This window comes from Tupaia chinensis, unplaced genomic scaffold (assembly GCF_000334495.1).
Source record: "Tupaia chinensis unplaced genomic scaffold, TupChi_1.0 Scaffold000042_1, whole genome shotgun sequence".
Lineage (NCBI taxonomy): Eukaryota > Metazoa > Chordata > Mammalia > Scandentia > Tupaiidae > Tupaia > Tupaia belangeri.
Genome location: NW_006159497.1, coordinates 27,773 through 54,344, shown reverse-complemented (window position 1 = coordinate 54,344; position 26,572 = coordinate 27,773). Strand labels below are relative to the sequence as shown.

At 54.5% G+C, this 26,572-nt stretch overlaps 2 protein-coding genes across 8 annotated transcripts in view; one reads left to right on the top strand and one right to left on the bottom strand.

Moving 5' to 3' along the window:
- The window catches only part of PMM2 (phosphomannomutase 2), a 29,360-nt gene extending 16,356 nt beyond the window's left edge, over positions 1-13,004 (top strand). For 3 of the 4 annotated variants that reach the window (XM_027772996.1, XM_027772991.1, XM_006140702.3), the window contains 2 exons: positions 2,595-2,710; positions 11,615-13,004. In XM_027772996.1, coding sequence (XP_027628797.1) covers positions 2,595-2,710; positions 11,615-11,716 — 218 coding nt within the window. In that variant the 3' untranslated portion in view covers positions 11,717-13,004. Of the gene's footprint in view, positions 1-2,594; positions 2,711-11,614 lie in introns of those variants that run through there. The other variant, XM_027772997.1, reaches the window with a different exon arrangement.
- A 2,706-nt stretch (positions 13,005-15,710) lies between these two features.
- Positions 15,711-22,693, bottom strand: CARHSP1 (calcium regulated heat stable protein 1). Of its 4 annotated transcripts, none has more exons than XM_006140698.3 (4): positions 22,629-22,693; positions 20,275-20,439; positions 19,494-19,616; positions 15,711-17,719 (listed from the first exon to the last, which is right to left on the bottom strand). In XM_006140698.3, the coding sequence occupies exons 1-4, from the start codon at positions 22,631-22,633 to the stop codon at positions 17,557-17,559; spliced, it is 456 nt and encodes a 151-aa protein (XP_006140760.1). In that variant the 5' UTR covers positions 22,634-22,693; the 3' UTR covers positions 15,711-17,556. The 4 variants fall into 4 exon arrangements, with proteins under 4 accessions (XP_006140760.1, XP_006140759.1, XP_006140762.1 ...); XM_006140697.3 differs by having other exon boundaries at positions 22,491-22,667; XM_006140700.3 differs by having other exon boundaries at positions 22,565-22,646.
- Between the last annotated feature and the right edge of the window lie 3,879 nt (positions 22,694-26,572).

The window sequence follows — 26,572 nt, the reverse complement described above, 5'->3', positions numbered from 1 at the left end:
AAGATCCCGAGAGGAGAATGGAGGAGAAGGGATTGCGGCGTGACCATCCCCCCTGGGGGGTGATTTCTCGCTTTCTGTCTCTCTGTCTCTGTCTGTCTGGTGAGCGCACGCGCCCTATAGCAAAAAACAGTTTTGGGGTCGGCATGGTCATTGAGACACTGGACTCCCATATGGCTGACCACAGTTCAAGTCCTAAACCTGGTGGCTTGCTTTCTCACTCTTTCTTTCTCTCTGTTTGTCTGTTTCTGGCCAAAATTGAAGAATTATGATAACAAATAAAGTTAAAAATAATCTTTAAAAAAAAAAAAAGAAAAAGAAAAACTTAATTTTAGTAGACTAAAATTAAAAAAAAAAATGTTAAGAGAAATTTGTTTAAAACTTAAACCCAGTAAAAAGGTGAGGATTCAGTTCAAATAGTAGGTAGATGAACCTATCAACAGTTCAAGAGAAGACAAAAATCCTTAAATATGGAAATCAAAGCATCAAAGAAAAACAGTAATGTTTTAGTCTAAACTCAAAAAATTCTGTTTTACGGGAACCAGCAGTTAGCGTAATGGCTATGTCGCTGGACTCCCACGTAGTTGACCGTGGTTCGTGTCCCGGACCCGGTAGCTTAAAAACTCACGCTGGGCGCGTGTGCGTGTGCGCCCAAGATCCCAAGAGGAGAATGGAGGAGAAGGGATTGCGGCGTGACCATCCCCCCTGGGGGGTGACTTCTCGCTTTTTGTCTCTCTGTCTCTGTCTGTCTGGCAGGCGCACGCGCCCTATAGCGAAAATCTCTCCAAAAAAATTCTGTTTTCCTAGTTTAGTCTCATGTAATTAATCTTTCTTCTATTGAATTTGCAGTGTTACTGTGGTCTGATCTTTCCATTTAAACTTGGAAAGTTAACATTCAACTTCAGACTTGTCCTTACCATTAAGCTGGCCACTCTCTTTGTTGCTTTTTTACACTCTTATTTCGGTGTGTCCGACTTCAGTGTTCCTGGTACAGCACTCCCTTCAGCACTTCTTGAAGAGCTGGTCTGGTGTTGGTAAATTCTGTCAGGCCTGTGCCCATCTCCAGATCAAATACAGTCTCAGTTGAAAAGCTCATTTCTGGGGGCTAGCACATGATGTGGTAGTTAAGACACTGGACTCACATGTAGCTGACCATGATTCAAGTCCTGGACCTGAAGTGTATGTGCATATATGCCCAAAATTCCAGGAGGAGAATGGAGGAGAAGGGATTGTAGTGTGACCATCCCCAATGTGTGGGGGCGGATTTCTCGCTTTACCTTTCACTGTTTTTTTCTGTCTCTTGCCAGTAAGCACATACGCTCTATGGCAAAATCTCAAAAAAAAAAAAAAAAAAAAAAAGCTCTTATTAGTTTCTTCACCTTCTGGGATACCAATGATCTGAATGTTTGTGTGTTTAATGATACCTAGTATTACTCATATGTTGTTCTCATTTTGGGGGGGTTATTTTCTCAGTCTTTTTGGTGAATTTTTCTAGGTTAGAGGTTCTATCTTCTACATCTGAGATTCCGTCTTCTGCATGATCAAATCTGCTTTTGATATTTCCAAGGGAGGTTTTGATTTCCTATATCACAGCCTTCATCTCTAACAATTCTGTTTGACTCTTTTTTTATGATGTGTATCTCCTCTTTCAGATCATGCAAGAACTTCCTCACCTCCTGGAACTTGTTCTCTTTTCTCCTGCATTTTTGGAGTTTGTTGTCTCCCTTCTCTTGCATCTCTGTTAATTTAGTCACTATGAATATCTTAAATTCTTTATCTGACATTTCCAAGAGTTCTCTTGTATTGTCTGTGGAGGATGAGGAGTTATTCTTTTCCCTTAGGGGAGAGATATTTTCTTGGTTGCGCATGTTTTCTGTGTCTCTGCAGTAGTTTCTGGTCATCTGATGGGTTACACTCTTTTTCCTAGTTTTGGAGTTAAATCTCAGCATTCAGAAGAATGCAGAAGGAGGTGACCTGCAGTCCCTAAACAGTACCATTTTTCTCCCATTACTCAGTTGATTCAATGGAAATTGATATTAATCTGACCCTAAAAGTATTCAGATATTTGGCTAATGAGCACCTAGACCTGTCTAGAATATTAGTGTGTGAAGGCTGAGCAGAAAAATGAGAGAGGTAAAAAAGAAAAGGAAAAGGAAAAACAAAAAAAAGTAAAAACAAAAGAGAAACAATAAAAAAAAATTTTAAGCATAAAATGAAAACCACGCGGAGTGCTAGCTTGCCACACAAATGAGACCACTCAGAACTCAGAGATAGATGGCTGCTGATTGGCTTGTCCTATGGAGGAAGGGGGAAAGGTAAGAATTAGCAAGGCAAAAGGATAGCAGAGCACTAAGATGTTTAAAAATTTAAAAAAATTTTAAAAATTAAAATTGAGAGAGAGAGAATAAAGAGGGTGCTGTCTAACCTGGCTCCTGGCCAGACCTGGGGGACAGGAGCATGAAGTCTGGGCAGAGGGTCTTCAGTGGTCCTAATCCCTGAGTGAGGCTGCTCAAATCTTGAGGTTGATCTTTTCAGCTTCCTGTATCACTGGTCTCTCTTTCACCTTGAGATGTTTTGTGTGCCCTTCCCGCCGGCAGGAGGTCAGATCAGTTTCGATGTTTTTCCTGATGGATGGGACAAGAGGTACTGCCTGAGACATGTGGAAAATGACGGTTACAAGACCATTTATTTCTTCGGAGACAAAACCATGCCAGTAAGTACGGAAGCATTTTGTGCAGTTCCATTGTTCAGTTTGGGTTCGAAGGAGGAAATCCGTGAATGGGCTATTTCCCTCTCACTCACACTTTACCCACTGGCCCAGTTCAAACTCAGTAATGGCTTCTGTCCCAGAGAGTGGAGTAGGATTGAGCCTCCCTTTTCTCTGAGCTCAGATACATGATGCCTTCAATGGAAGTGAGGATCGAACTGCACGTTAGTATCCTTTTCAGTTAGGCTTTTGAATTAAATATTTCCCACTTCAAGTGCCTTTTAGAACAGTAGTTCCCAGTGCTACAGTCAAAACCTTTCTGTATTTCAAAGCCTTCCCGATTTATTTTATTATTCCACACCATTCTTCCCCTGCTCCCAACGCATTCTTTAGAAGCGAGTCTGAGACTCTAGAGAGGGCATCAGGGATGGTTAAGAGGTGGAGGTCAGTCCCAGGCATCACACACAGAGGGTCCTGGAAGCTTTCCCAGGGGATGGCAAAAATCCCAAGTCCAAGACTGAATCTAATTTGGGAACTGACAGCAGAGCCCAGTATTAAAGGCCAGTGCTAGCAGAAGGACCACATGGAATTCATTTCCACAGAGCACCATGGTAGCTGAGTGGGGCTCTCCCTGGAACAGGTGGATCCCCAGATGGTAGGAGAGTCATAGCCACCGTCAAGAGTCTGAGGGGAAGCTCAGCACCAGCTGTTCACTGCCCAGCCTGAGACTCAGCATCTCTGAGCATCTCTTTAAATTCCTCTCATTATCTGTGCCCCATTGCTTCCTTCTCACATGCTGCCTAGGGATGTCAGTTACCTTGCCATCAGGGGTCCTGTTGCAAGCTTTGAGGCCATTCTGTACTTAGCAGGTACATCACAAATGCTATGTATATAGTTCCACATCCCCCAATCCGTTGCCTATTCCAAAATACTTGCTGTTCCGCCAAGACCTACCCCATGACAAGCCTGCCTGCAAGCCCGGTCCCCATGTCATAGTTTTCCAGCTTAAATGGATCCGAGGATAATACCAATTTCATGCCTCCAGAATGATAAAACTAGAATTCATAAAAGGTAAGTAATTCACCCAAGGTCACACAGATAACGACAGCACCAGTGCCACAAGAATAAATCTACCTGCTCTTTCCTGTGTTTTAATTAGCTTTTTTGAGGTACAATTGATACGCAAAGCTACACATATTTAATATATACAGTTTGAAGAGTTTGGACATCTTTATGCCTGTTGTTTTTGGGTTTTTTTTTTTTTTGACGGGGTTGGTTGTTAGCACACTAAGATCTTCCTTCTCAATAAAATTTTAAGTGCACAAGACAGTACAGCAGTGTTGTTAACCACAGGTGCTGTGTTGTCCAACAGGTCTCCAAGTGTATTCGTCTGACATAATTGAGAGATTGTAGTCGTTAAACAATAGCTTCTTATTTCTTCCTCTCCCAGCCTCTGGTAACCACCACTCTTCCGTGCTTCTGTGATTGTAGTGATTTAGATATCTAATGAAAGTAGAATCGTGCAGTATTTGATCTTCTGTAACTGGCGTATTTCACTTAGTAGAATGTCCTTCAAGTTCACTCATGTTGCAAATGACAGGATTTCCTTCTGTAAGGTTAAATGATACTCCACTATATAAATACCTCATTTTCTCTGATCATCTGTCAACAGACATGTGAGTTGTTTCCATACCTTGGCTATTGTAAATAGTGCTGCAGTGAACATCAAAGTGCAGATAATGCCTTAAGATCTTAATTTTATTCTTTTGGCTATACACCTGTAGATTAAATATTTTAAAATAAGACCTGAAACTCTAAAACTACTAGAAGAAAACAGGGGGGAAAACTTCTTGACATGAGTCTTAGCAATGATTTCTTGGCTATGACACCAAAAGCAAAATAAACAGATGGGACTACATCAAACTATAAAGCTTTTACACCATAAATAAACTATAAAGCTTTTACACAAAAAAAAAACCAGCCAATGGAATGAAAAGGCAGCCTATGGAATAGGAGAAGATAATTTGTAGATCATATATCTAATAAAGGGCTAATACTCAAAGTATGTAAGGAATTCTTGATAACTCAATAGCAAAATACATACACACATACACAAACAATCTGATTTTTTAAATGGGCAGAGGACTTTTCTCCAAGAAAGACACAGAAATGGCCAACAGGTATATTAAAAAAGAATATCATTAATCAAGGAAATGTAAATCAAAACATTGTGAGATATCACCTCATATCTGCTAGGATGACCATTATAAAAAATAAATAATAAACAACAGGGCCAGCCCCATAGCCTAATGGTTAAGGGAGTCAGAGCCACATGGCCAACTACAGTTTGAATCCCAGTCTTGACAGCTTGAAAAACACTGGGTGTATGTGTATGCATGCCCTAAATTCTGACAGAATGGAGAAATGGAAGAGAAGGGATTACAGTGTGACCACACCTATTTAAGGGGTACTTCTCCCCACACACCTTGGTCTCCAGTGAATACCTGTGACTTCTGGCAATTAAAAAAAAGAATGGGGCCAGCCGGGGGGGGGGGGGGGGGGCAGTCGGGTGTAGGGGGGTGGACTCCCATGTAGCTGACTGCATTTTGAGTCCCAGACCTGGTGACTTGTTTTCTCTTGCCCTCTGGTCAAATTAAAATAGACAATAATTTTTTTTAAAGTTAAATAAAATAATTCTAAAAAAAAGAAAGTATTGGCAAGGGTGTATAGAAATTGGAACCCTTATACACTGTTGGTGGGAATTAAATGTGTAACCATTATAGAAAACTAGAGTTTCCTCAAAAAGTTACAAGTAGAACTACCATATGACCCAAAAGTCCCACTTCTGAATATTTACCAAGAACTGAAATGAGGATCTGGGAGAGAAGAATCCTGCTTTTTATTTATTTTTAAGTTTATTTATGTATTCCTTCCATAAGAGAGAGAGGCGAGTACCCCCAACAGGGTCTTTGCAGATCTGCCCCCAGTCTCAGCCAGCTCAGAGCAGAGGGGCACACACCCAGTGTGCTCAGGGAGATGCCAGGATGGAAACCCAGGACCTTTCCAATGTGGATCCAGTTACATTAACATCTTGTTACTACCTGGCCTGAGAAACCTGCTCTTTATTTTCTCTTACTTTTAATTTCCCAGAGGGGTACATGGATTCACCAAAGAGAGATGGGGAGCAGGGGGAAGTGAGAAATCCCTCCTGCGGGCGGCGGGGGAATGGCTACACCACAAGCCCTTGTGCTTCACTCTGCTCTCACGATTTTGGTCACAAACACCCACAAGCCTGGCATGTTTTTCGAGCCTCCAGGTCCAGGACTTGAACCACACAGTTGGCCATGTGGGAGCCAGCCACCTTAACCATTATGCCACCAGCTGGCCTGAAACCTGCTCTTTGAATGCCACCCAGACCTCACAGCACCCTATCAGTTCTTGGAACTTCAGGCACAGCAGTCCAAATGCTAGCTTGAAGCCCCTCAGGTTGGCGGTAGTGTCTTGCTTTCTTGGTGTGGATGCTAAATGTCCTTGCTGGCTTCTAGGGAATGGCACTGAGCCAGGAGCTGCCAGTAGAGCCAAATCCCTGCCAGGCACTGAAGGCTGAGGGCTGCCCAGCACCCTCTGCACCCCAGCTGCGTAGCAGTGTTACACAATGCCGCCTCTGCTTTGAGCAACCCTTGAAGCACAGTGAAGAAATAGGCGTGGGTCATTGCTTTTCAAAACACTTGTCAGTCCTAGAAGCCTCCTGTCCTTTCCGTCAGCCACAACCACCAGTTTCCTAAAACCTGACTGAGCTCAACTTGGAGGCCCGGGCCCAGCCTGCAGTGCCTTGGTTTGTTTGCCGCAGGGATAGGGCGGGGGAGGAGGAAGACACCTCAAACTGGTGTGCTCGGTTTTCAGGGCCCAACAAGCCAATCACCCTGCAGCCACTCTAGCGTCTCAGGCATATTTAATGCTTTGTGTCAGTGGCATCCGGAATTTAGTAAGACAGATGGCGTGGAGGTTAGGGTGGCCAGATCCCACATAGCTGACTCCGTGGTTTCAGTACCAGATCTGGCAGCTTGAAAAGCACTCTGGGCTCTTGAGAGTGCATGCCCAAAATCCCAAGAAGAGAATAGAGAAGGAATTGAGGCATGGCCATCCCCCCAGGGGGAGATTTCTCACCGCTGTCTCTCAGGTCACAAATGTGTTCTATAGCAAAAACTAAAAAAATAAAATAAAACAAAGGCTAATCCTTAATGAGTGTTAGCAACCAGCTGTTTTTTTGACTCAGCTTCCACGTTGGGTTATCAGTGTTATCAGTGCACTCAGCAGGTGCAAAGTGGCACTCAGGGAGCACAGTTGCTCCCTCCAGAGACCAACCATAGAAACAGTGCTGGCCACGCAGTGGGTGCCACGAGGCTAGGAAACACAGCCCATGTGGGCCGTCCGGGGTTTGCGTGAGGTGTCGCAGCAAGTGCACAACCATCTAAGGAATGTGCTACATTTCTGTGTAAAGGGGAGAGAGGATTTCTTCATGTTAGCTTGTGCGTGCAGAGAGAAGTCTGGAAGGATTCAGAGAGCAGTATGGGGTGGTGGCCAGGATGAGGAAGAGACTGCCACCGAAATGTTATTCTTTGAGAGGTTGGAGTGTGCTGTCTATCAAAGCTCAGTTTTTAAAGTAGCAAATGGAGAAGGGAGGAGAGGAATGTTTTCAAGTATTCCTCAGCGTCAGGCCCAGAGGTGGCCCCCCATGGCACACTGTCCTGCAGTCCTTAGGCTGGCGCCATGTCAGTGTGTCCTGTCTTAGGAGAGGTGCGTGGGAAGGCCGGGCTCGGCTCATCAGCCAGCCAGGTGTAGTCCCCCCATCATTTCTAAAATGCTAAGTCCTTTCCTTCTTAATAAATTTGCAGCATTTAATTCTCCAGAAGTGTTAAGGAGGAGCTTCCTTGACAAGGAGCTTAAAAGTGGTCTCTGTCAACATGGCGGCAAGGTGGCCCAGGTCAGCCCCCCACTCGTGACCACGTGCACATCTGTCTCCGTGATCCCAAGTGCCTTCGGCCCGGGTGCATAGTTCTTACGAGAATGAGGTGAAGTCATACGAGCAAAATGGTTAGCCTGGGGCCAGGGTCAGGGGAGGTCGTAGAGACAAGAGTCCTCCTAGCAGGGGTGCAACCAACATCTGCTTCCTTTTCCTCTGACAGTCATTAAACGCTCCCTGTTGTTGAGATTGTCAGAGATGGGGGCCTGCCCGTGTCACGTGCTCGGTGACAGCAGCACCTCCCCGCCCGTTTGGTGGTTAGTGAACCGTGCTGTCCTGCCTGCCTCCCTGGGCAGCAGAAGGCGCATCCACCCTGCCTGGCACCTGCAACTGTCTCAGGACGCCTGAGGGCCAGCAGGGCACAGAGGCTGTTCTGTTACTCTCTTATTTCTGGGGCAAGATCATTTGAGACCCAGGTCTCGTGTGGCTGGTGACAACCTTGGGCTCACGTGGTGAAGCAAGTCCCTCACTCCCAGAGGGACCCTGAACAAGTCGCTGCTCCCACAGTCTGCTTCCTACGCTTGCTGGAGGAGGTGCAGCCAGAGGTTCTCGCCCGCTAGGGAGACACCCTGGCTCCCATGTGGGACAGGAAGCAGGGTGCTGGGCCAGGGAGACACAGGCTTCGATGGCCCTGGTGGTCCTGAGAACAGCTCTGAGGAGTGAGGGGTCCCTAGTGTGCTCACTGATGTCCTAGGACTTAGCCTCTCCGGCGTGTGCTCAGAGCCTCTGCACACTCGCGGTTCCCTGTCCCAGGCCTGCCAGACCAGTGGCCGGCTCCTGTTCCACCCACTCAGCACGTTTGTTTTCCACTGGACTCTAAGTCTGGGTGTGTGTGAGAATCACCTGTTTGCTTTCCAAGCCTCATGACCCCGGGCTGTGTCCATGGCGAATTCTCTAAGGCTCCTCTGCACCTGAACTTTCAGCCAGAGAGGCATTAGGCTCCTGGAGGGCAGGCCGCTGCCCCCTTTACCCGCATGCTTGATGGAGGCTTGTTACAATGAGCCAAAGCCAGCACCACCTGCACTGAGCGTCTGCAGTGCTGGGTGTCCACGCAGCGGTGCTGCAGCCAGCGGGCAGGCTGACAGATTACCCAGTCACTGCTGCAGCAGCCCAGGGCAGGACGGGTACTTCTGTGTCATCCTCAGGCCGTGGGCCTTCTTGGGATTTAAATATTAATAGGCTGATTTCCCTGAACGGGGGCTCTGCTGTGGCCCTGTCAGGTAGCTGTCAAGGAACCTTTCATTCCTCCCCCTGCCCTCCCTTGATCTGCTCTGAGAACAGAGGTTTTGTTCTGTGGCTCAGGGCTAACTGTGCCTCCCCGGCTGGATTCCAGTCAGCTTGGAGCGTATGCAAATGCAGTGTTGAAATTTCCGGGTCTCTGAAGCCTTATTATTCAAGAGGGTGGCACTCACTAGCTCCGTGGTGTGTGGTGTCGCGGAGCTGCCTCTGCTGACCTCATCCCTATTCCATGTGCAAACTCCAGCAGCCAGGAGCCCTCCCAGACCCTTGAGAGTCACAGAAAAAGCGGCCCCCTTGGTGGGCGAGAGGAAGCTCTGAGGCAGTGCGTGTTGCTGATGCTCACGCCAGCCTGGCGGGCCTGTGAAGACCCCCTGAGCTGAGCTGAGGAGGGACCTCGGGAGGCTGGTCTTTGTCTTCCTGGACATTCTCCGGGCCTGACTTTTTTTTTTTTTAAAGAATCATTTAATTGTATTTATTTATTTTAATTTGCTATAGGGCATGTGTGCACATTAGAGAAAGTGAGAAAACAAGCTGTCAGGTCTAGGACTCTAACCTCAGTCAGCTATGTGGGCGTCTAGCACCCTAACCACCTTGCTGCCTGCTGGCCCCAAGGGCCTGAGTTGCTTTATTTTTTTTAAGAGTCATTTATTTATTTTTATTTATTATTACTATTTTAATTTGCTATAGAGCTCATGCACTCACCAGAGGGGGGGGGAGTGGAAAAGTAAGCCACCAGGTCCAGGAAGTGGCTGCCGTCCCTGTACCCAGGCTGACCACAGTTCCTGGCTGCTCTCCCTCCACCTTGGCGTCGTTCTTACCCCGTCCCCAGCCCTCCCGAGAGATCCTGCACTAAGGCTCACCCAGTCACATCAGGCTCCCCCAAAATCCCAACTCTGACCTGCTAGGCCCCATGGCTTGGTCCTGACGCCGTGAACACTTCCATCCCTGCCTCCTCCCCTAGCGCCCTGCCTGGAGAGTCAGGCTGTGGCCTGTGGCGCACTCCGGTCAGGCCTGGCGCCCTGCTCCCTGTGCTGTGCGCCCACAGGACGCACACAGAGCTCCTTGTGGCTGTCCCCCAAGCACCTCCCGAACGCTGGCAGGTCACAGGCACTCACTCCCTCCTGCTCCGGGGAGGAACGGGAGCGGCTGGCCCAGGCAAGCGCTGACCTCTGGTGGGGAGCACAGTAGTCATTTCTGCCCGTGGTGGCTTCTCTGGGACCTGCACCCACCATGCCTGGTCCTTGGAGAAAGCTGGCGTTTCCAATCATCAGAATTTAGTGATTTAAATTTAGTAACTTAGAACTCATTTCACCCGTGCCTAGGCAGCTGCTGCTGGCCAGAGCTCGGGGCTATCCCGGTGACCTCAGAGCCCTGAACAGTACAAACATAGAAGGCCGCGCCCAAGGCCCAGTGGACTCGGGGGAGTTGGAACGGGGGCCCCAAGACCAGGGCCTCCCCCCCCCCCTCTGGGCAGTTCCCCTCCTGAAGGGTTGAACTTCTCCCACCTGGGGAAGCCACCTGCTTGAGACAGGTTGCCCTGACACAGCGAGAGCACTGGGGGCTGGCTCCCAGGCACCATGATCACTGCTCAGAAGCCAGGTCCCATGTGGGACTGCAGTTCAAATCCCGCCTGTCAGCCTGCAGCACCCCAGGCACATGCTGGAGGGCTGGAGAGGGATCGCAGTGCGACCAGACCCCAGGGAGGGTGCTCCTCTCCCCCACCCCACCCCGGCACAGGCCCTCTCATGAATAAAGAAACGGACTGGTCAGGTCCAGTGTCAGTTAATCCTTTAAAGCGGTGTCAGCTTTTCCTGCAGCATCAGGTTTTCTCTGCGCTGGCTTCATGCTCTGTGTTTGATGGAAAAAGAAAAATTTCTCTGCGGTTGTTTTCATATCCTGAATGAGTTGGTTTTCCCAGTGTTCTGAGTTAGACTGCTTAGCCGGTTCTGTGAGGAAGACACAGGAAATCCTATGACAGGAAAGCAGGGGCCTTCCTGCAGGCCAGAGGGAGGGCAGGTAGCCCGTTCACTCACCTGAGACCAGGGGCCTGGCCTGGCCCTCGAATGCTGCCTCACCCTAACGTGTTAGAAAAGTCTGGGCATGAGGCCAGTTCCATAGCCCAGTGGGTAAGGCAGCTGTGTTGGCCACTGAGCAGCTCCGGGCCCAGACCAGCGGCTTGAGAAACGCTCCGGGCACGCGTATGTGCATGCCCAGAATCCCCCGAGGAGGGAGAACTGGGAATTTGTTCCCCAGAAGAGGTGCTTCCTCCTTTCCCTCTCTGCCTCTGGCAACCACACACCCCCACCAGCAAAAAAAAAAAAAAAAAACTTTGGGCATGGCTTAAATTGATGGCTGTGAGAATCCTGTCACTCGCTGTGCTTTTCTTCATAGAAAAATAAGCCTTAGACAGCTCTTCACGGGCACGTCGTGACTCCTCTCCCAGGCATAATTACGAGTTCTGGGGTAGACTGTAGTTCAGGAGAAGGTTATGGATCCTTCCCGGATGATGACTGTGCTTGGGGTGTTTCTCTCCCGCCCCAGTAAAAGCACCAGCTCCCACTTCTCTGGCAGCCTGGGCTCTGGCAGCCTGGGCTCTGGGCTCACGGCCGTGGTGGCTCCGGACAGACCTGTGCTTCGTGTCTTTGCAGGGTGGCAATGACCACGAGATCTTCACAGACCCCAGGACCGTGAGCTACACGGTGACAGCGCCCGAGGACACACGCAGGATCTGTGAGGAGCTCTTCTGCTAACGTGGGAGGGGATGTGGTCCCAGCTGACGGCCTGAAAGGGGTGTTGGGCCACGCAGCTGAGGGTCCCTCCCCGACGTACACGCCCACCCTAGCCCCAGCCAGCTCTCCACACTGTGCCCATCACTCCACCCCAGCCTGCGATGCCACCACCTCCCGTGCAGAAGCAGGAGAGGAAAAGACTTGCCAAGAAGGGCCATGGAGCCCACCCGGGACCCCTGAGCCTAGGACCCCTGCACAGTGGCACTACACACCCCTCCTTGCCAGGACTGATGCAGGGAAGCGCTCTGACCTCCTCTTCTTAGGGCTTGTGAAGACACAAAGGTGCCAGCTCAGCGTTCAGACCCTGCATCCACAACAGGCCATTTGGGGAAGGAAAAAGGAAGGACGTCTGTCACGACCTTCCTGAAACAGCTTCTTACAAGAGCGGGCCAGGGGGCAGGAGGCTTGGCCAGTATGAGCAGGCCCAGGCTGGAGCTCATGGCTGGATGCTGTGTCCAAGGCTGCTTCCTATTAGTGGTCCAGGCGGCTGGCCTAGTGACAACTGACCCCAGGGAGCTCATACCAGGTGGGCCTGGAGTCTGAGCAGCTCTGCGTTCACTACACATGGAACAGCCTGGCCGCTCTCCTGTCCCACCAAGGCAGGAGGCGACGGGGACCAACCGCAGGAAAGAACTGGTGCCCCACAGCCCCTCCAGGCAGGCAGGGCCTTGTGGGGATGTCACCCTGTTCCAACGCCTGCTGCCTCCCTGTTGGCCCTGGCTGTCCTTCCCGAGGCTTCCTCCACCTCCAGCCTGCCACCCGGCCCAGAAGCTGCTCCTTCACATGAGGGACCTCCTAGCCCCTCACCCTTCACCCCAGCTGACAGCTGACGGCAGCAGCTGTGGCTAGGCCTGTGCCCAGCACTGCTCCCTCCTTGCCCGGAAAGCTCTTCCAGAAATGGAGGAAGCGCACAACCTCGTGCAGGACAGTTAGGGGAGCTTGGCAAGGAAAGCTCAGGCCGCTTTTCAGTATCTGGAAACCCCAATACCCATAAGCCTCAGTGATGGTGCTGGGGCTCCCGACCTGAGCCTGGGCCAGAACCCTGCTGCCTTGTACCCCGCCTCCCTGCCTGCAGCCAGGAGTGTGCATCAGGGACCCACCTGGTGCCCCCACCCCCCACAAACACACACACTAGGTGGGGTGGGCCTCAGGTCACAGCCACCCCATGGCATCTTTCCTGGTTGAGTTTTGCAAATGATACTGTAATGATCTTTCACAATGAGCACATTAAAATGATTTATTTCCTATTTCTCATGCTGATTACGTTTCCTCCTCCGTCAGCAGTGAAGTGAGAGTAGCAGTTGCCTCTTTGCGGATTCCGCAGGAAAACCCCTTTTAGACCTGACAGCCACTAGCCCTGAGCTCTCTCTGATGATGGCAGCCCCCGTCCACAGGGTCAAGAACCAGGAGTCCGTTTCCTCAGTGTATCATATCGAAGCAGGAGCGCCTCCGACCTGTGCTAACCCTCCTTGCAATGGACAGGGGAGCTCCTGACGGCTGCCCTCGGGTGAGCCTCATGTTCTCCAGGCCTGGGCTGCCATCCTCCCCACCAACAGTGGCCCCTCAGCCCTCCCTCCACCCAAAGGGACTTTGGACTTCTGCATCCCTCCTGCTTTCCCACCCCAAGTCAGTCCAACCCTCCCGGGAACTTACGCCTACTCCCAACCAGGCGCTGTGGTAGGACTCACCATGGCGGCCAGACACTGTGTGTGCAGTGTCACCAGGACCTCCTGGGCGCTCGGAGCACACGCTCTGCAGTGTGGCAGGCTGGGCAAGGCCTAGCTCTGCTGCTGACTGGCTGTGACAGGCTGTCCCTCTCGGCCTGTCTGCTCGTCGGTGAGATGGGACAGCCCCTACCACACAAGTGACGTGAGCGCGTTAACTGCAGTACAGCACTCGGGCCTGCACGTGTGCTCTCGCAGAGCCCCAGGAGCCCTGAGGCAGGTCCATCAGCAGGTGAGGTGGCACCCAGCCAGCCTAGGCTGAGAATGAAGGCCACCCCTACTCCCAGCCCGCAGCACTACGGAAGCTGACCCTGGACCCATGTCGCTCAGGGCTTCCATGTTCCAGGGGCCTGGGCTGAGTGGGAGTGGTGGGAGTAGAGGCTCAGGAAGGCCCTCTGGACCCTGGTGAGAAGCGTGCCCATGAGTGATCCAGAGGGCAGGGTGACCTGCTCACGACCTGACATTGTGGTGGGTAGTGAGGAGAGGAAGGGAAGAGGAGAGGATCTGGTTGGGCAGATGAAATCCAGGCTAATCTGTGTGGCCCTGAATCACTTCCTGCCCGAGGTGCTTCCTGTGTCGCCCCACCCCCCCGCCCATGCCTCTCAATAGCACGGCTGGGCACCTCCCACCATCAGGAGTGACCTCCAGGCTCCCTCACACCACTTGGCCCTCTACAGCACCCCAGTCAAGTTCTAGAACTCATTCCACCTCACTCCCCAGACACCATTCTCCCAGGCCGACCTGTGTAACACCGCGTGCCAAGCCCGGTCTCACTGTCTGCAGTCAGAGGCCCGCTGTGGTCTCTCCCTAAACAGGTTGGACAGGCTGCTTTTTCCTAGTACACTTTGAAAATCATGATGTTATTAATAATAAAAATTTGTTGGGCTGGCCCTGTGGCCTAGTGCCTAAAGCGTCCCACATGACTAACCACAGTTCAAGTCCTGACCTGGTGCCTTAAAAACACTGAGCATTTGGGGGGGGGGCAGTACCCAAAATCTTGACAGGATGGAGAAATGGGCGGTCCCACTGGGAGAGTGCTTCCTCTCTCTCCTTCTGGCAAGCACATGCATGCATTCTGTAGCAAATTAAAAAGGTTTAAAAAACTGAGCTGGGGATCAGCAGTTAGCATAGTGGTTATGTCACTGGACTCTCATGTAGTTGACCGTGGTTCGAGTCCTGGACCCGTGGCTTAAACTCACGCCGGGTGCATGTGCGTGCGTGCCCAAGATCCCGAGAGAATGGAGGAGAAGGGATTGCGGCGTGGCCATCCCCCCTGGGGGGTGATTTCTCGCTTTCTGTTTCTCTCTCTCTCTCTGGCGAGTGCACGCGCCCTATAGCAAAAACCTCTCCAAAAAAAAGAAAAAAATAGAAAAGAAACTGAGCCAGCTGGTGGCATGGTGGTTAAGGGGCTGGGTCACACATAGCCAATGACAAAATCCTGGGCCCGGCAGCTTGAGAAACACCAGGTGCATGTGCATGTCCAAACTCCCAAGAGGAGAATGGAGGAGGGCTATGGCATGGCTATCCCCCCAGGGGGTGGTTTCTCTTTATTTCCTCTCTCTGTAAGAAAAAGAAAGCCCATTTCTGCACCACCGAAAGTCACTACCTACCTTCTTTGGGAAACACTAGCTGGAGCAGAACCTCCTAGGCTGGGCGGACTCCCAGTGGCCCCTGCCAGTCACCTCGGCCCCTCCCCACCTTCCTTCCTGGGAACCAAGCTCCCAGCTCCAACCTGCTCCCCACCTCTGTCTGGCTCTGCTCCGCCCCTCGCCCCCAGCCTGGGACACCCCTGCTGGCACTCTGAAGAGGTCCTAGTCTAATAGTCTCCTGCCAGCCCCCGGGCCCTGAGGGTGGGGATAGCCTGGTCTCCAGTGCAATGGTACCCCGAGTCTGGAGCGGCAAGCTCAGCAAATGTCTGCAGCAGCGAGGAGCCAGAGACCTGGCCCTTCCGGCCGCAGGCAGGCATGAGAAGGGATAGGATTGTACTCTCACATCCTGAACACTTCGCTGGGCCCTTAACCAACCAGTAGCCTGCGTTTCCTGTCACCCAGAAGCCACTTCCCATGCTAAGCCTGCCTACAAGAGAATGACCACCAGAGACAAAGGGATGAACCCACCTTCCTCACCACCCCCCAACACTGCAGTAACCTGTCCGCCTCACCCTGGGGGACGCCCTTGCCCGCTGCTTAAAGAAGCTCCTCAGGGAGCCAGGCTCTTCAAACACACGCACAGCCTTCCACAAAACAAAACTTTATTGAGGAACAGGGCTGACGGGGGTGAGGGCTGGATGAGGGAATCCTGGAACTAGTCCCAGCTGGGTCACCAACACCAGGTGTCCCCAAGAGCCTGGAGGAGCTTCCCCAACCGTGAATGGAGATTCCGTGAGCGCGTACAGATGGAGTTCCTTCTAGTCTACCATCCTGCAGTTCCAGAACACTCGGCTGGAAAAGATGCGGTCACACAGGAAGGGCAGGGACGAACCCTTTACAAAGGACTCTGCTGAGCCAGGGAATCCAAAGGTCACCACCGAACAGTGGAATGTGACTCCCAGGCTCACTGTGGTTGGGCCAGCCCGCTGGAGCTCCAGCATGTGGGTTACACCGAGCCCCAGCTGGATCCCAGCAAGCGCAAAGCCACCGAGATGCTTGGGGGAGGACGGCTCTGGGCTTCCAGGGACCCACGCCAGTCTGGGCACAGTGGCTTTGGAATTGTGTTCTCTACCTGGCACGAGGGAGCTACCTGGGGAACACTCCAACACTGCAGGGGAAAAGGTCACCTCTGCAGAAAGCAGAGGCGGGAGGGGGACAGGGCCACGCACTTAACTGCCACAGGACCGGCTGCACGTTTCAGTGCGCAGATACAAGGCGCTCACTTGCCACCAGCCATCAGCAGAACAGTGGCGGCCTCCACCCGGCTCTGCACACGCAGTTCCTAGGCTAAGGGGACACACTCAGCCAGAGTTCAGACACTCCAGGAGGCCCCTGGAGCTCCCTGCACCAAATGACCATCCCTGTCTGAGCCACTGTCATCACGCAAGGGCCACTCTTTCAAAGGGAGGCTTCCCCGTGTCAACAGGCAGGCTCTCGACAACACGTATTCTAAACGTATTACCTATTTCTATCTTTAAATCACAACTAATGCCAAACCAAACCACAGCAAAGAAAATCCTAAGGCCGTGCTTACTGGAGATACCTACAAACGTCTGTCATGTGGGCAGCAGAGGGCAAACAGCTGCCTCTGGGTGAGGGCTTTAGTTTTTTAGAAGAAAAAAAAATCCCTAAGCATTTGTTAACACCAGTTTTAAAGAAACACCCCCCACCCCCAGTCACCACTACCAAAGTAAATTTCTCGTTCAACTTTGACTTCCAGGCTGTCTGGAAACAGGTGCTTGTTTCTGAATGGATCTGGAGAAGGTTGTTTTTAAACAAAGACCCGCCCCCTCCAGAGCCCTTCCTCCAGCCCCAGCCACCAGATTGGCCCGGAAGTGAGGATCGCTCACCAGAAGGTGGAAGGGCACCAGACTGCCATGCCCTGGAAAACTGCAGCCCCAGACAGGCAGGAAAAGGCAAGTCCCTGATCAGAGACCCCCAACTCCCCACTGCCCTGAAACCAGCTCCCCTGGAAGCGGTCAAGGCGACAATGAGAAGACCAGTCTGGTCCGAGGTGACACGAGAGGGCCGTTTCGGGGCAACCACTCTGGGTAGGCCATCCCTGGTGGGACAGATCCGGGGATGATGAGCCTCCGGGGATGATGAGCCTCCGGCTCAAGGACTCTGGCTGGCAAGCCCCTGGGCTGGGGTTAGACCCTCCACTCAGCCATGGGGGTGCCTCTCCTTTTCAAATGCGTTTAATGCTTTTCAGATGGTGAGAGGTTGTTGCAGATGGTCAGAGGCCGTGCTGGTGGCCAGGGGCTGCCCGCCCTCATGCTGCCCGCACCCCTTCCTTCAGGAGGACCTTGAAAGACACCTGGTCCCCTTGAAGCCCCAGCTGGGGGGTCGAATGTCATCTCCAGTGTGGTCCCGCCTCCTCCTCCCCAAAGTCTCCCATGGCCCAGGAGAAGGGGTGCTCCAGCGTCTCCTAGGAGCTGACAACGTGCCCGGACCAGGTCTCGTGCTTGGTGCCTGGTGCCAGGTGGGTGATGACCACCTCCACGGCCTGTAGCTTCTCGTTCTTGGGTGGGATGGAGCACATCTTATAGGTGACCTCGTCGCCTTCCACTGGGACGTACTCCCCCTCCACGCTGTGGGCAGAGGAGAGCCGTCAGTGCCCACCGGCAAAGGCCAGCAGACTCCATGCCCAAGACACCAGTGCCTCCAGTCAGAGGGCCACTGGGCAGGCCCCATGTGACTGACCTCCCACAGCCCCTCTCTGAAGAACTGCCCCTCCTGCCCTTCCAGTTGGGGAGCCACCACACTTTAGGGACATCACACCACCCCCAGCCTGCCGCCATGGCCAAGCAGCCCCTGCTTGACCCAATAAGCTCCTCCCCTGAGCTCTGGAGGCCCAGCCTTCTTGGGCGCTCATGCTATGACAGCACGTGGAAGCCTGGGCACGTGGATGAGGAACAAGGCACCTTGTCTGGACCACAGAGCGGCGAGCACAGGACAGAGTACCCGGAACAGGATCGCAGCTCTGGGGCGGCCGCGGAAGGGTTTTCTGAGCTCCCTACATGCCGGCCCTGGCCCCAGGAATCCTGAACTGTGTCTGCTCTTCAACTCCAGAAACCCACGGAGAAAGCCTTGTGTGTTTCAAGCTTGTCCCAGGGATGTCCTCTCCTTTGTGGCCGTCCCTTACTTTTCTACAGGACATGAGTCACCGTCTGACAGTGAGGCTGGCATCTCGATGCCCCCCAGGATCTGTCTGGATCAGAACGCTTTATGGGCCACAGTGTTCCTCCTCGGCCTTGGCCACCAGGAAGCTCAAGAATAAACGCACAACTCACTTCTAGCAGCGGAACCTGGCAGCACGTCACCCTGTCCCTCACCTGCCCCCATGTGCTTCCTTATGACTTGTTTCCCGTATCACCTGTCTTCATCACCCACTGCAAACCCTTCTAGGAAACAGCGTGGAGATGCACTTCCACATCCACAGACGCGCTCATACACACACAAAGCTCATGGCTTGAGCATCACCGTCATGTCTGCACTGCGTGGGGGCCTCTCAACAGAGGTGGCATGTAAGAATGTTGGGGGCCAAGAAGGGAGAAGTTCCCATCACAGCAGACCACGTGCAGTGGAATCCTGCTTTCAAAATACGGTGTCTTTGTGCCAGGTCTGCTGGCGGGGGGTGGGGTGGCTTTGCCTGCCACCGCCTGACATGGAACCCCAGGCTGAGGTTGCTCAGGCCGAGCTAGGGGTAAGGAGGGGTGCCCACCGGTGTCTGAAGGCCACCCGAAGATGGGAGCCCCTGGGGCACAGGCTGCAGGGGGCCTTTCAGCCGGGAGCTCCCCAAGGTTTCCAGACACACGGGAAGGAAGGGCATCAATAAACAAGCAGCAGGAGACAAGAGCCGATCCTGAACGTCCTTCCCGGAACACAGGCGCCCGTCAGCCCCCTTCTCCCTAAGTAGGGCAGGAAACTGGCCCCCAGGCCAAACACGCTCCTCAACTTTCAGAGACTCCCCTCCATCAGCCAGATACACGTGGGCACTCAGACCTAAGAGCTACACACACACGCGCGTGCACACACACACACACACACAGTACACAGCTGCTACCACCCTGTTCCCACAGCACAGCCGTGCACCCCCAGACATCCATGATGGGACACACAAAACCTTATACAAAGACACACTCAAGTCACCCTCGCACACTGTCACCCACAGACACGCCCTGACACAGCTGTGCACGGTCTCACAACCCCACCTGATGCACCGCGACACAGAGCTTGGCCGAAGGTGGCCGCACACCTGGCTATGCGTCCTCACACGTAGCACACGTCACACTCACACACCCAGCCCGTGGGGCCAGCCAGCGCCCACCTCCGCCTCGGCCACCAGACCCACCGCCAACTCACTCAGAAATGTGCAGGAAGATGTCGGGGCCACCGTCAGCGGGGGTGATGAAGCCATGGCCCTTGGAACGGCAGAAGCATTTGCAGACTCCTTTGTAGACGGGGCCCTGTGAGGCCCGCACCGTCCTGACAGAGAAGGGACAGGCATGAGGGCCCCACCGTGCTCCACGACAGCCACTCCCCTCTCCTGGACACACCCCGCTCACCCCAGTCCGGCCCATGCTGTGCCCACCACAGTCACACCACTCTCTGTGCTGCAGACCCTGGGGGCCACTTGTAGACTGGCCAGAAACGACAATGGGGGACCCAGCACATTTTCTCAGGCCTGACTCCCCCTGGAAAGGGGACCAACTGAAAGGTCTCTGGGCATCGCACTGGAGACTAACGATTAATCCTTAGCCACAGCAGCTGTAGCCACTCGCTGGGCCTCACAGCTGTGTCTCCTGGGCAGTGTGGGCCATCTGCAGCCCTGGGCCACCCCAATACCATACCCGCTCCACAGCTGAGGGGAAGAGGCTCGGGGGCTGAAGCACAGCGATTTTAAGAGCCCATCAATTTCCACCCACTGCCACCCCCAGCCTGGGGCAGGTTCACGCAGGATGTGCAGGGTCAGCGAGCACTTCTCCATTTCTCACCACTGCCCTTACACTGACCCCATGTATCCTCTTTTGACAGCTAGAGACAATGAGGCCCAAGGTGGCCAGAAACTCAGTGACTCGGGCCTCAGGTATGAGCCCCGTCTCAGGAAGCATGGCCGCCAGCCCCTGGCCAGCCCCGGACTCACGCTGAGAAGGTCCTTGTCCGGCGAGTGGGCAGTGGACTCGGGACCACGTTGCCCCGGAGTGGGGAAGGCGAGCGCTCACGGGCCCGAGGGGCGTCCAACAGCCCAACCGAAGCCTGGTGGGTGGGGGGCTGAGGCGGTGGGGGTGGCTCAGATGACATGGCTGACCTGGAGAGAGACAAGGGGCTCAGAGGCTCGAGCCTGGTGAGGCGAGGCCCGTGCATCCTCAGCTCCAAGCCCTGAGGCTCATTCTCAACTGGGTGCAGGCTGCCTGCTCTCTGGGTACTCAGGCTGCTCGGCTCCAAGCGCGCCATGGCCATGGCCTTTCCCGGGCCCTGGAGCAGCATGGGCCTCCCTCCACCTGGCTCTGCACAGAACGCCACATCACCCCATGACCAGAACACTGGCCCCCGTGTCCCCAGCACCCAGCACAGACTCTGACACACCTGGACGCTCAGAAACCACCACCGCCATGGAGAAACATCCTGCCATAGCTGTGTGTATACTAAACACGTAGACCTTTTTTTAATTTCTAAAAAATTTGCTGGGAAGAGCAGATGGCATAATGGCTACGTTGTTGGACTCCCATGTGGTCGAATGCAGTTCGAGTCCCGGACCCGGTGGTTTAAACTCACGCCGGGCACATGTGCGTGCGTGCCCAAGATCCTGAGAGAAGAATGGAGGAAAAGGGATTGTGGCGTGGCCATCCCCCCTGGGGGGGGGGTGATTTCTCGCTTTCTGTCTCTCTCTGTCTTTCTGGCGACCACACGTGCCCTATAGCAAAAACCTCTCCAAAAAAAAAAAAAAAAAAATTGCCAGAGGCCATGTGCACTCACCAGAGGAAAAAAAAATGAGAAAGCACCCCAGCTCCTGTGGGGGGCGGTCACATCACTCTCTCTTCCCACTTCTCCCTCCTCTCAGGATGCTCTTGTGCCCAGCATGTTTTTTAAGCCACTGGGTCCAGGACTCAAACCAGCTGTTGGCCATGTAGGATCCTGCCCCTTACCCAACATGCCACCACGGGCCCCAGATTTTGTCACTGCTCCCTAAACAATGCAGTGAAACCCGGTTTACATGGCATTTTTACCATGGCAGCCACTGTGGGTATGCTGGACGTGGCTTAAAGAACGTGAGGATGTGTGCAGATTATGTGCCCATGTCGCACCATTCTGTGTAAGGGACCTGAGCACAGGTGGACGTGGGATCCACGGGGATCCTGGGACCAACCCCTGCGGATGCGGAGGGCCGACTGTACTTGAGCCAGGCAGGCGGAGGGCGGCAGAAAGCCTCAGGCAGGGACCCAGCAGTGAGATCCCAGGATCAGGCTTCAGCCACTCCGAGCGCCCCTTGACTCACTATGCGTCAGACACTGCAGGGACGGGGACGGGGAGCCACACAGCATCTGCCTCCTCAAAGCCGGGAGCACATTCTGGAGAGGCCTCAACCCCAAGCCTCTTCCTGAGGGGCTGTCACAAGCCTGTGTCTAGGCAAGGGAGGGCCGGGGTCAAGTGCAAGGGACTGGAGGGGAAGACGGGCATTTCCAAGGTATGCACGCCCCCCCACCCCCCAACCCATGCGGACCCAGAGCTCGCCTGAATGTCCACCTGCCCGGGTCACCGAAACTAGATTCCCGCAGTGACCCCTAAGTGCATCCGAACACACCGGGGAGCAGGGTCTGCAGCTGCTGCCAGCTTGTGGAGGCTCACCGTACCCAGGAGCCCTGAGTGGTGAATGTGGGGTCCCAGCTCCAACATCCCACCAGGCCTTGGCTCAAGGTCAGAAGGAAAGACACCAGCCCACAGGTCAAAGGGCAAGTCCTTTCCACTCTCTGGGCTCAGTTTCCACATCTGTTAAGTGGGCAGGCGAGGTGGGTGTCACCTGTCACCTGCTCAGAGGCCCAGTCTCTGAGTCCACTTCCACGCACACAGCGGGGGCCAGAGAGCCCAGGATGCTGTTCTAATTTACAACATGAACCATTGTTAAACATCCCAGGAGCCAGCCTCGAACCCAGGTTTCCAACAACTCCTGGAAAGAACCACAAGCTCTGAGAATGCTGAGGCCCGCCAGCCACCACGACTGCCATGCCTAGAGGAGCTGCCCACCCAGCAATGACCACCCTTCCTGCAGCGTGAGCCACGTGAGGCCTGGGGCCATGCCTCCGAGGGGAGCTACCCTCCCCAAAGGACAAAACCTTTCCCTCCACTTTCTCCCACACTCCCCTGTTGGGACTCGGCTGCGTCCGGCTGGGGAGGGAGGCGGCCGGCTGGCCTTCTGGAGGAAGCGACATAGCTACCTCCTGACCCTTCTCTCAGCTGTAGCCGTGGCCAGGGAGGACCGGGCGACCAGGGAGCCCCCACCTCATAAAGGCCCCGGCTGCTCGGGTCGGGGTCACAGGTCCAGCGTGACCCAACAGCACAGGTCACAGAGTCCCGGAATGTTCCGATGCCCAGAGTTCTGGGATGACCCCTCCTCACCAAAGGAGAGGCCCTGCCTGCCAGGCGTCCCTGGACAGCAGTGGGATCACAGTGGCCTGGTGACAGCTGGACGAGTGGTTACTGTCTCCCTTTTCTCCTGAGTCAAGACATCTGACTGCAAACCTCACCACTCGCCAGTTGTGTGATGTTGGGCAGGTCATTTTCATTTCACCTCTCCGGGCCCCAGCTTCTGCAGCAGGCAAACAGAAATGATCACAGTCCCGACTTCACACCATTACTGGAGTCGAAATAAAATCACACACACTAAGCTGTGGGGACACCATCAGGCCAGAACGAGGGAGCCATAACCGTCGGCTCCGAGGCTGTTACCACTGCCATCATGCAGTCACTCAAGTACGCGCCAGGCCCCATCCGTGGCACTGGAGGCGCAGAGCTGCACTCAGAGCCAGGAATAGACAGGTAAATAAAAACACAAACGAGATGGGGCCAGCAGGTGGCATGGTGGTTAAGGATGCTGGATTCCCACATGGCTGACCGTGGTTCGAGTCCTGGACCTGGCAACTTGCTTTCTCACTTTCCCTATCTCTCTCTCATTCTGTCACTCTGGTCAAATTTAATAAATAAATAAAAATGTTAAATAAAATAATTCTTTAAAAAAAAAACACACACACAAACGAGATTGTAACGAATCACATTAAGAGAAGGAGATAAAAAAGGAACAGGGTAGGTGAAGGCAGGGCCGTCAGTGAGGAGTCAGCCATTTGAAAAATGGAGGGAGGCTCTTCCAGGTGGGGAAACAGCCTGGGCAAAGGCCCTGCGGTTGGTGAGGGCCCGGGCTGGCAGTGAGGAGCCTGAGCGGCGAGTGAGGGTGCAGGACTGAGGCGGGACAGGAGGTGGAGGTGGCGGCCAGCTCAGGAAGCACTGTGCCACCCTCACGGTCGTCACCGTCACTGTCACACGTGTCTTCCTTCTTCCGCGTCCCTTTGCCTCCCTATCCACACACCCCTCCAGTTAAAGAAGCAGGACCAGAACGGGGCCCCACTTCTTTCCCCATCTCATCCCCCTCAACTCCCCAAAGGCAGCCAGTCAGTGGAAGCCCGCGTCACCAGGGGGATAATCCGAGGGCAGCACGGGGTCCCTCCGTGTCCCAGGGGCCCAGCACAGGGCTGGCATAGAACCACAACTCGGGAGAGCCCAGGGAACAACCCAGAGGCCCCTCCCTAGGCGGCATTAGAACCCGAGCCCGGTCACTATGCACTGCACTCAGCACGTGCTGAGGCCCACGCGGCCCATGGGAGGCGGCTGCATTCACGCTCCCCAACACTGGGAGAAACTGAGGCACCAGCAGCCTAACCACCACCCAGGAGGCCCCTCCTGGGCCATCTGAGCTGGGGAGCAGCTGGGGCAGCCAGAGCAGGCCTGGCCAAGGGCCAGTTCCTCCCCCACCAAGGTCTGAGGGGGCAGGGGGAGGAGTGACTAGCCTCAGCTGGGGAGGGCTGGGTCAGAGTCCACTGAACAGAAATCAGCTGGGGGTGCAGCCACTCACAGAAGCCAGCTCTGAGGCCCCAGTGCTGCACACACACGCGTGCACGCGCGCGCACACACACACACGCACAGGGATGGGGGCATGCAGCAGCCCTGCCCTACCCCCTAGTGTGCTCCTGGCTTCCAGCTGGCAACTGCTCTCCTGGCAACACCAGGCATGGCCTTGGCATGTCCCAGACAAGGCAGGACTAGCCCCACCCCTCAACTCCCCACAGAGGGGGTGGGGCAGGGTTGCACACTGAGGCCTGAAGCTCTCCCTGGCAGGAGGCTCTAGCCTGGACCCAGGAGGGGCCTCTAGACCCAGGGTCATGCCCTGGCATGTTATGACCGCTGAGCTGTGCGTACACGGATATGCATGTATGCAAATGTGTCAGTGTGAGCTTATGTGTGTATGCACAGGGTGTGTCTGAAAGCACGTGCACCTGTGCCCACGCAGCTACCTGTCCAGACCCACGCACACATGGGTGTGCACACACCTGGGCACAGCCAAGGCACTCCTGGCCTCCCAGCACGCTGGGCGCCCGTGTTGGCGCTAAAGGGTGTCAAGGCTGACGCTGCCCCCTCCAATTCAACTACAGTGACCGAGCACCACTGTGCGGGCACACACCAAGAGGGACAAGAGGGACAGACAGCCTGCCCAGGAGCTAACACGGGGGCCGGGACAGACAGCCACCAGGGCAACCCAGCAGTGTCCCACGGCCAGGTAGTGTCTGAGCATTCCAGGCATCTTAGCTCCTGTCACCCCATCTCAGTGATGGGAAAACCGAGACACAAAGTATCAAGTAACTGGCCCAGGGTGGCAGAGCTAACAAGCACACAGTGCTTCGGGCAGAAGAAAGCAGGGCAGGGGGCGCACTTTCAAAGCAGCTGGCTTTGCACTCCTCCCCCAGGCGGTTCCTCAGATTCTGATGGTGCCCTAGCAAGGGAGGGGGAGAGGGAAAACGCCACTCCCACCCTGACCCCTCAAGGGATGGGTACGTCTGCAGGGCTTTTACCCTGAGAACTGGTGGCGGGAGAAGGGGCCTCAGCCTAAAATAGCCTGGGAATTTTCCATAGGCCCTGAAGCTTCTTCTGGGAAGTTCTGGTTTTGCTGGGCACCAGATCCTGGCCTTCCCAACCCAACCAGCTTTAGGACCCAATCATGCAGAGCCCTAGTTAACAGCGGCCCCTGCCCCTCCACCCTCTAGGCCTGAAAGCTCACACACTCTGAAGTGCAACCTCTTCTGTGGAGCCAAGCCACGGTGCACCCTCTAGGGAGGTGACTCGCCCAAGCAGCAGCCATTTACACCTTAGTGAGAGGGAGTTCATTTCACCAGGTTCCATTCTTGGTAGCTTCAGACCCTTCTTTGAAGGCAGGAAGAGGAGGGGAGGGCCACAGGGGAAGGGACAAGGGCTTGGTTTGAGTGTGAAGACACTCCATGCTTCCCCGCTCTACAAAATGGGGGTATGGCCTTGCATGGGTTTCCAGCTGACAAAGCCCAGGGCTGGGCATCCATGGAGGCCACCTCCCAGCCCCAGGCAGGATGCATACCTGCTGGGGGGTGGGGGGGACGGGGCAGGCTGCCAGGGAACCAGCCCTGTTGGGGAGGGGAGGAGTGCACTCTGCTGGCCCCGGAGCCGCTGCTTTCTGCCACCACCTCTGTCAGGCTCTGCGGGCGCCTAAACCTGCTTACCTGCCGCTAGGCTGGTCTGCACACTCGCCCGTCAGGGAGGCATGTTACCCCGCCTCACTTCTCTGAGGACGCTGAGCACAGAAGTGTAAGGCAGGCTTCTTATGCAGCATGCCCAGGAGTCTCTGGGGACCATTCCCACTGTGAAGGCGAGGCAGCCTGTGGGGCCTGGACTTCCTCGGCGGCTGTAGGTCAGAGACTGAGTAGCCCCAGGCTTGAACCCAGTGCCAGAGGGTGAAGGGAATTAGACGCACCCGTTCTTTGTCTGTAAACTGAGGCAGAGGGGCCACGCACAACCCCGCCCCAGCCCAGCTGAGTCCCAGCCTGGCAGAACTGGGGGCACGTGGAACCAGGGGCAGGGGCGTGGGCTGAGAAGGAACCCCCGGTGGGGTCCCTGGGGTGCCTGGACGCAGAGGCCTAGAACAGTAGAGCAGCAGCTGGGCCTACCTTCCCCTCCATTGTTCCGGGAGAGCAAGGGTCTGGCGAGAAAGGAGGGAGAAGGAGCAGGAGGGGGGGAGAAAAAGGGAGTGAGGTGGGCGGGGAGGCAGGGGGCGGTGAGCAGGGCAGAGTGGGCAGGATGAGTGGCTCTTCCTCAGCTCTGAGGCAGGCAAAGTAGTAACATAGGCGCAGGGGTGAGGGCCCGCAGCCCAC

Coding starts and splice junctions, on each gene's coding strand:
- CARHSP1 (XM_006140697.3), bottom strand. CDS start 22,558: ATGTCGCTTCCTCCAGAAGGCCAGCCGGCCGCCTCCCTCCCCAGCCGG. Junction 20,440..22,490: donor ACGCAGCCGAGTCCCAACAG/GGGAGTGTGGGA, acceptor GTCTCTCTCCAG/GTCAGCCATGTCATCTGAGC. Junction 19,617..20,274: donor CGGACAAGGACCTTCTCAGC/GTGAGTCCGGGG, acceptor CTTCTCTGTCAG/GACGGTGCGGGCCTCACAGG.